Source organism: Bolinopsis microptera, chromosome 3 (assembly GCF_026151205.1).
Source record: "Bolinopsis microptera isolate Bmic1 chromosome 3, MBARI_Bmic_1.0, whole genome shotgun sequence".
NCBI lineage: Eukaryota > Metazoa > Ctenophora > Tentaculata > Lobata > Bolinopsidae > Bolinopsis > Bolinopsis microptera.
This window is the reverse complement of record NC_087074.1, coordinates 19,897,361-19,906,882: the sequence shown is the minus strand read 5'-3', so window position 1 is coordinate 19,906,882 and position 9,522 is coordinate 19,897,361. Positions and strand designations below refer to the sequence as shown.

General features: G+C 40.7%; 1 protein-coding gene across 1 annotated transcript; it reads left to right on the top strand.

Annotated features, from left to right (window-relative positions):
- The first annotated feature begins 4,588 nt into the window (after nt 1-4,588).
- LOC134813279 (AT-rich interactive domain-containing protein 1B-like) lies at nt 4,589-9,522 on the top strand. The gene is made up of 8 exons (XM_063820969.1): nt 4,589-4,645; nt 4,940-5,182; nt 5,331-5,798; nt 5,982-6,038; nt 6,203-6,470; nt 6,760-6,941; nt 7,116-7,508; nt 7,678-9,522. The coding sequence occupies exons 1-8, from the start codon at nt 4,589-4,591 to the stop codon at nt 8,920-8,922; spliced, it is 2,913 nt and encodes a 970-aa protein (XP_063677039.1). The 3' UTR covers nt 8,923-9,522.

The window sequence follows — 9,522 nt, the reverse complement described above, 5'->3', positions numbered from 1 at the left end:
TATGAATAGTTTTATTTTGATCGTAGGTAGCACTTGTACTATTAGTTAAAATTAAAATAAATTCTTGAAATCATGGAAAAGCCTCTCGATAGAATGCTAACGGTAACACTCTGGTTGATAAATATAGGAATATTATATCCATAATATATCTGACACCTTTAAAACCATCTGATTGAAACACAAAATAATAAGTGTCGTTGAAATCCTACCATGTACCACATCATAGCTATTCTGATTAGCAGATAACAAATATCCTGGATATTTAACTTGTTTTCCTGGCTGCACTATTGAGGGCTATTTTAAGCATAGTCTTTAACAGTGTTTAAGTAAAACATTAAAAGATGAAAACCGTGTTAGTTACGATGGAAACGGTGGCATTCCTGTTAATCTATACTATTAGTATTACTAGTACTACAACTTCTTCCTTTCAGAAATACGCACATAGAAGCTGAAACCAGTCAAATCACGTGGATAAAATAAGGGTTTACCTCTATAAACGAGATCGGTTGCTCATTGTGCATTGCGCCAAATAACTATAACTATAAGTATAAGCGCACAGAGAATTACTAGGCTCTCGAAACCTGGGAGTGGGTTCGCTTTTCAAATTATTTACCGTTTATCTGTAATTCCTGCTTGTATTGCGGTCTAAGGCAAAGTAAATGTAGGCTAGTAGTAGCCGGTGACTTTTTAGTCATAAGAAGATTTCCTTACTGCGGTAGTTTACGCGATACAACTACAATTTTGTCTCCAAAACGGTTAAAACCGGTCCTTAGATGATGGTATGGGTCCTTATTACTATCATATAAGGCTTATATGAGGTATGGATGAAATGTTCTCAACCGCTATAGTAAAAATAGATGCACAGTATGACCGATTTATAAAGCCGATGTGGCACAACTATGAGTCCAATAGCGATGCTTTAAACAATCGAACGTCGCGTTTCAAACAGTTTACATTTCTTTCATAATTGAAAACAAAGAAAAGTAAGGCTGATGGTAGTCGGGTGGCGACTGGCGAGTCTATTCTGGGGACATTTTCAAAAGATCATAATAAATGAAATAGTTTATTCTATCAGTATGCCACAAAACGTGTGGCACATCAATTTGGTTTCATGCCATCATCAATTAACTGACTTATTGGTTTGTGGGCAAAAATGTCATCTAGTCTGTCAAATTTGGGTTCAGAAAATTTCATATTTGAAAATGGGACAGCCTTTTGAAAATGCAACTTTTCGTTTTGTTAAGATTTCTACTGTGGGCTTCTTCCGACCGGAATCAAACTTCCAGCACCTCAATCGTGTCATATGCCATTTATAGTTGACTTACTAATTGGTTGCAGGTCAAAAATTCAATCAAAACTGTAAAATTTCTCTCCTGGAAATTTCATCTTCAAAAACTGAAAATGGGACAGAAATTGGGCCAATATGATTTTGCAATTTTATGCGGGATTTTGACTCCCAGTACCTCAATTTGGTTTCATACCATCATCAATTAACTGACTAATTGGTTTGTGGGCAAAAATGTTATCCAATCTGTCAAATTTGGGTTCAGAAAATTTCATATTTGAAAATGGGACAGCTTTTTGAAAATGCAACTTTTTGTTTTGTTAAGCTTTCTGCTGTGGGCTTCTTCCGACCGAAATCAAATTTCCAGCACCTCAATCGTGTCATATGCCATTTATAGTTGACTTACTAATTGGTTGCAGGTCAAAAATTCAGTCAAAACTGTAAAATTTCGGTCCTGGAAATTTCATCTTCAAAAACTGAAAATGGGACAGAGATTGGGACAATATGATTTTGCAATTTTATCCGGGATTTTGACTCCCTGTACCTCAATTTGGTTTCATACCATCATCAATTAACTGACATATTGGTTTGTGGGCAAAAATGTTATCCAATCTGTCAAATTTGGGTTCAGAAAATTTCATATTTGAAAATGGGACAGCTTTTTGAAAATGCACCTTTTCGTTTTGTTAAGCTTTCTGCTGTGGGCTTCTTCCGACCGAAATCAAACTTCCAGCACCTCAATCGTGTCATATGCCATTTATAGTTGACTTACTAATTGGTTGCAGGTCAAAAATTCAGTCAAAACTGTAAAATTTCGGTCCTGGAATTTCATCTTCAAAAACTGAAAATGGGACAGAGATTGGGACAATATGATTTTGCAATTTTATCCGGGATTTTGACTCCCAGTACCTCAATTTGGTTTCATACCATCATCAATTAACGTTAGCGGCCACCCCAAGTAATCAAGAGTGAGGCACCCTGGCTACGTGCCTGTCAAGAGTAAGCAGCCGAATTGGGAATTTCAGGTTCAATATTTGCTTATCTTTCTCTAATTTTTGCCAAATAAATCCGGCTGATAAATTTGGATAACTACGATTATGATAAAACAAAATTTGCTAAAATACATATGATGAGCTGCAATAGCAAAACTACGATATTAAAAAGAATATTGGACCATTGGCTGGTAGCAAACACATAAACATCAGCTTGATTCATGGAACTAGAGCTTTTAGAAATGTGCACTGGACTAGACGAATATAGCTGACAACAGCAGCGTCTATTTTGGTCACGTGACAGGCTAGTAAAAATTTTTAGAAAATGTGTTATTGGACCGGTTTGGGGAGCGACCTAGGGCTCTTTAATTAATCATGCCCATCATCAGCCGCTACCCCAGTCCCCGAGACTTCATCTTTACTTTCGTCTGGTTTTCCACTCTCTGTTCAATCACCAAGTTACTAGCTAGGTAACATGATAATCGAACTGAGGTACAGCTTTCAACGTAACAACGATTTCGGATAGTTCGGACAGACCCACGTTCTAACCACTTGAACGACAAACCAGTGCACTGCCAACTGTACACGGTCCTCACACACTTTCATTAAACCAAAGTTACTTTTATACCAACATAGTTTACGCGGAACATTTACTTGTACGTACGGCTACCCCTAGCTCCTCCCATATATGGCGTGTAATTAGGTGTGCAAATATCACGTGCTAGATGCAGCCTGCAAGTGATACACCGATCAGAGCTAGCTCAACAGTCCCCCTGTTAATTATGACTTATATGGCGTGTAATTACCTGTGCAAATATCACGTGCTAGATGCCGCCACTAAGCGCGCTGAATCGCTATCTCGTGACCCTCACGTGACCGATTAAAGGAAGTTCTCTGTGTGTGACGGAAACTAGGAAAATGCTAGTTTGAGCATCAAATAGGCAAGAACCCTCTCATTCTGCAGTCGAATTTAAGATCTATTTCAACTCTAATAGTTGACGGTGGAGCAGGAAATCGATCTAGTGCAGCAGCTCAGGTGTGCATTTTCTCCCAGGAGAAGAGCACGCTTCCGGCTTCACATGTTCTGGCGAGCCTTCCTTCAGAGGAAGACTCTAATGAATGTAAAGTTACTTTAGGGATTATAATATGGGAATTAGCTTAAGTACTGGAAGTCAAGGGCCGGCCCGACATTTTACAGTTTTGACCAAATTTCTGACCCGCAACCAATTAGTCAGTCTAGTTCTACACTCTACTATAGTTAGTCGACTGTTCCATATCTTCCAATACAGTCGATCTTCGAGATTGTTATACAATTAACTGTGTGTTAAATCCTGAAGGATATATTCTATTCTGCAATAATAATCGCCTAATAAGCGCTTTTTTGGCAGTCTGAGCGCGATCAAGTAAGTTTCATTTCATGCAAGGTTTTCTGGAATTAATTATCATTAAATTAGAGGTTGACGTGGTAATTATGCGATGAAATTATAATTTACAATTCTCACTTTGACCTTATTCATCAAAACACGAAAGTTATTTCGCAGTTATTTTCAGACCGTATAGTGACCAGGTCGTCTTAACCCTTAAATTAATTTCTGTCTAACTCTAACGTGTACATTATTCCCACCCAAATATATAATAAAACGATGTTATTTCATCTAATTTTAAAATAACACAAAATTTTGTTATCGTATTATATTAACATGCAATACATCATACAATTCCGTTCAAAATGATATGTAACAATGATGTGAGAGAAGAAATATTGAAGTTAAATCATTTAAGACGATGGCAAAAATAAATATTCCTATTATAACCTGAAATAATAGTTCGTGAAGATATGTAACCGGTAACTTTAATAAGTTTAAATCATGCTATATAAGAATAAATATTTTATCACGGTAAGTTCGTCATCCAAAAAGGAATGGAAATTGAAAAACTTGATCGTGATAACAAACGGTGGTCCGTGTTATTCATTATTGAGTCAAGAATATGCTGATAAGAATTAACTGAAAAATCAAGATTTTTTCCACATTAATAAGTTTAACTTTGAGTAAGAACTTAAACGTGGCATCAAATAAATAAAGAAAAATAAAAACCCAGATTAAATAGCGGAGAATTGAAATGCGCCATTTAAAACCGCAAAAATATGCGACCTATTCAGCTACTTTAATTAGTTAAGATTCACAGCTGCGTGGTCAATAATAGTTGTATCATACAAGGATAAATTAAAATAAAAGTAAACAATTAATGTTAATGATATTTATAATTCGGATTACACACCAATGAAACTCTATACAATTGACAAGCTACCATGGATGCAAACAATATGCAACAACAACAAAACGATAAATTAGATGCATCAAACCAGGTTAAATTGTACATTTTCAAAAACTGAGTAAATGGTAAAACTGTGTAGTGTGTATAGTGCGCTGTGTAGTGTGTATAGTGCGCTGTGTAGTGTGTATAGTGCAGACTTAATGCAGGGTCCTTCAGTTAGTTATTGGTTCCCTTGGGATACAAAACTGCGTTTGCCGCTGTCATTCGCTTATGAAACTCCTTTGAGCATGCTTCTAGTATTAACACTACTTATCAGTAGTTTCAATAATAGGCGATGAAGCCATTATTAACATTTTTCTGAGAATGTAATTCTCCCATCTCCCAGGTCAACAAGAACAAGTCTTGGAACGAAGTAGCTAAAGCCCTCAATATTAAAGACGACAAGAGTGCCGTGAGCTTCCTCAGGAAGCAGTACATCAAGTATTTGTTTGCATTTGAATGCAAGTTCGACCACAGTTTGGACTTCCTGAGTGACCACGGTCCTGAGCCACTCAGATTAAACCATGAGATGAGACGAGGTCCTGACATGGACAAACAGCCCGCTCCAAAACGTCAAGCGACCACTAACGTGAGATATATATGTTGGCCGTTTTGTAAGGTTTAGTTTAGGTCAACACCTGGTACTCTTTAGCCAAGTTAGGTCCTGAGATGTCGTTAAGTAAGCAATGTGTTAACAGAGTTAACAGTCTGGATGTACTGACAGAGAACCTCCACAGGGACCAACAAGTGTGCAGCCGGAGAGGTACGCTCCACCCAACACATACTATAACAGCTACTACCCTCCCTCCTCCCACCCTGGACCCCATCCTGGTGGACCTCATCCTGCTCCTGACATTCACAATGGGGGCCCACCCCCAAATATGACGTCTGGGTTCCACGGTCCTCCTCCTACAGGACCACCCCCACCTTCTGACCACCCTGGGTACAGACCTCCCATGTATTATCCAGGCCAGTACCCACCTGGGCATCCTGGACACCACCCCTCCCACATGGGGTACATGAGACCACCTTATCAGCCGGACCACATGTCCCCTCATGGGCCTGATAGCTGGAGATTCAGACAGCCGTACCCCGGCAACCAACCACCTCCAGGCCCGACTATATACGGGGAACAGACGATACATCGGTACCCGGCTAACGCAGTCCAACCTCCTTACCAACCCAGTCCCGCTCCAAGGCTACAGGTGAGTGTAGCCAGAGTTTCACTGCTATCATCACCATCAACTTCAACAGCCGGAAAAATTGCAAACAAATCATTTTTCATGCTTTAAACAGTTGAGTATCTCAACATTTTACATTTTAGATCTCACTCATATTAGACACTCCATGGGTATCGGCTGGCTGAGTTTTAAAGCACTTTTTTGCAGGTCGCTCCAGCCCCAACCAAAATGAGCAATTTAGGCAGAAGCAATGAAAGAGCCAAGGTTTTTATTTTGCTATGTATTTGGGGCCCTATTTGCTGTTACGGCTTTAACCAGGATATATTCTGACTAATTAAACAGTTTAAAAATAGACGTTCCTCTGCTCATTAAAAATTGAAAACAGATTATTTACCCCTTACCACGATTAAACCTGAACCTTACCGCAGAATCAGTCCGATTCAAGCAAGAAAAAGAGCTCCTCCTCTGCCCCAGCGGCCCCAACAGCGGCCCTACAAGTATCCTCACAACCACTTCACATCAGCCCTACCGTGACTACTCCGTCCATCAGCAGTATGCCCACCTCAGCTTCCTCCCATCTCGCTCCAGTTCGGATGCACCCTTCAGAGCGACCTGCTCCTCCTTCCGGTCCGCCCACAATCGAACAGGCGACCCCCAACATCAGTAAGAGAAGGAAACTCACCTCTAAAGAGCTAGGTTAGTCACTTTAATATACACTTTATATATATAATACACTTTAATATACAGTCATGCGCATTTAACTTTCGGGGAAATTGGGAGATTGTTTGGCCGTATTGTGGCAGAACCTAATCCCCCAATTTCCCTAATTTTGTATAAGAACATCGCCAACTTTCTATAATACTAAGGGACGACTGTAATGGAAATCCTCTAAGATTTCGTGTTGTATTTCATGTTGTGACTTGTACCGTGGGACAGGTAGAATTCCCAAACACCGTACTGTTTTCTATTACATAACCCACCCCAGGATATGTAGAGACTATCAGACTGGTAATGTCCCTGAAATCGGGGCTGCTGACTGAGTCTACGTGGGTTGTTAACGTGCTGAACATTCTGTTGTGTGATAACACAATGGTAGCTTACTTCTACCTTGGACACCATCCCAACCTGCTCAGGATGCTGGATAGACTATTGGACCACTTCCAAAAGGTAAACAAACATTTCCGTAATCCCGTATTTGAGTGCCGTATGGATCTATGACTTGACCTTTAACGAGGCATGAAATATGGATGATACAAGTAATATAAGTATTAATTAAACATCTTACATTTTTATAAACATTTCCAATACCTGTGCGATGTGTAACATTGCGTTCATCATCAGGTATTAGTGGATATATTCGGAGAGAAGGTAGTTGGTAGTAAGCTGTACAGCGATGCTAAGCTGGTCGGCCTACAGCCGAGTACCAAGAAATACAAAGACGTTGCTCCTGTCACTCTTGTGATAGACCCAGCCATTAAGGAGTCTGCGGACCCTTACCCCACCATCGAACACAACTGTCTCAAATCCCTGGACTACATCGACACCATGCACGAAATCAACAGCAAGTTAAAGTTAACACCGTCATACCCCGTGAATCTGTCGGAACTTGACCAGAAGTTCGGTGACTCTAAACCGTTGGAGGTTGGGGCCGACAAGGAGAACGAGCCTGTTCTAAAGATGGAGCCAGATCTTCCAAGTATTCCATCAGAGGAACTCAAGGAGGAACTTAGCAAGGTAAGGGCCTCATGTTTTTTGTAATAGAAGGTCAAACTAGTTTGTCATTTTTGTACAGTGCCACGATACCACTCAAATTATTCGTGATTTCAGCGCAGTCTTGACTAAATCAAAACCTTATCAATATCAAATATCTACTTAATGAGCAACTAATTAATATAATCTTCAGATAAAGGATCCTATAATACCGCAAATGAATGGAGTCAACGGTGTCAAACCTGAGACAGTTGCAGTAGTAAATGACGGCAAGAAAGAAGACCCCAAAGTCGCAGCGAAAGCTATTGACTACGAAAACATCAGCGAAGAATCGCTGAGGGCTCTGTGGAAACGCTTGCGAAGTTCCAACGAAAAACGAGTAGAAAACGAAAGTGTGAAGATTGAGGACGAGTTCCTGTTCATCCAGTCGGACCAGGACCGTCATCTTAGCAGCAGGTGCTCGTCCGTGATGAACATCTTCCGGAGTCTCTCCTTCATCCCCGGTAATGACATGATCCTCTCACATCATCCCGGATTTCTCCTTATGATTTCTCAGTTGTTGTCTCTTCATCATGTCCATTACAGTGAACTGGAGTCACAGGATTGCAATCAATCGTTCGAACGCACTAGCAAGCGCTCTATCAAAGAAAAAGAAGCATTGGGACTTCCGAGCGGCTGGTGCTTTTCGAAAACTCTGGACTCTCTCAGAGAATCATCGTTTTGTATAATGGCAAATATAAGCGGGCAGCTGGACTTCAGTAACTTTAATCAGTCTTTGTATACACCGTTGATTCAATCAGTAGTTCACTGGGTCACATGCTCGTCATCGGAAGCAGTTGACCCGTTCCCTCCCGCCTATCTTTCTACCATTACCCCTCAGAGACTCATGCTTGAAGCTCTGTCAAAAATGTCAATATTATCATCCAATCTCCAGCCGATAGTTCGGAGTATAAAAGACCAGATTCCCGCGTTGTTTAAAGCTCTTGTCTTATTGTTAGGGGACAGAACGCAGCAGGTCGCCCGAGAATTCGCCTTGGTTATCATGTCTAACTTATCACAGACTGGTGGGAACGAGGGTGTCGAGGTGGCACACCAACTCGCTAACTTCACCCAAGTCATTTCACTTCTCCTTAAGTTCCTGGAGGACGCAGAAGCTTCGGCGGCTAATTTCGCGCTGAACGCCCACATGGCGGGGCACAGCTCGTTACCGTCTAACATATCACAGGAAGAACTGTGCGGGGGAACCAGTATCGACATGTTACGACGTGCTGCGCTCACTCTGATACACTTGGCCAAGTATTCGGACAACAAGAAACTCTTCCTGACCCACCAACACCGGGTCCTCAACCTGGCCATGTCCCGGTTTACCCACCCCCGGATCGGAGCCATGATCGCTAACTTATTATATCACATGGAGAGTGACTGGAAGTTGACGTGACGTACGTTAATAACACCAAATGACTGTGGTTATGTGTTACCCAAGGGTTGCAAGTTTCAGACAGTGCAGGATGTGCGCGCTGCGCGCGGCTCTGCACGTGCACCAAGTTTTGAGCACGTGCACCTCAAACGCTGCAAACGAAGAATATTTGTGTGATATTTCTGTTGTATAGAGCGTCAGATCTTACCATGATGATTATAACAATAAGTGCAGAGTGCTGATGTATATGATAACAATGGTATGTAAAATGGGTCACGTATATTTTCTGCTGTTTTTGTCCACTATATCAGTATCATTTGTTTTATTTATTGTGTTTTTAACTCACCCCTTGGCTTTCAAATCAAGCAGTGAAGCGGAGAGAAAAGCCTAGAATTCGGAATTTTGGTTTGCCACACACACGAATAACCAAGGCGATGTTTTATATTTTAATTTTGTACGGTGGTGGTAGAGATGGAGATATCATTAGACCAGGCGGTAGCCACTGCACTTGTGCATGCTTTTGCTTCATGATTTTTAATAACCCACTTTTTAGTTTTAACCTGCCCCTTCTTTTGATACTAATAAAATTGGATTCTTACGAATTTCGTTTTATTATCATTA

What these genes read in the sequence shown, in the direction of transcription:
- LOC134813279 (XM_063820969.1), top strand. Translation starts at nt 4,589, where the DNA reads ATGGATGCAAACAATATGCAACAACAACAAAACGATAAATTAGATGCA. An exon ending in AACGTCAAGCGACCACTAAC is followed by an intron (nt 5,183 to 5,330) that starts GTGAGATATATA and finishes GAACCTCCACAG; the next exon opens with GGACCAACAAGTGTGCAGCC. An exon ending in TCAAGGAGGAACTTAGCAAG is followed by an intron (nt 7,509 to 7,677) that starts GTAAGGGCCTCA and finishes TATAATCTTCAG; the next exon opens with ATAAAGGATCCTATAATACC.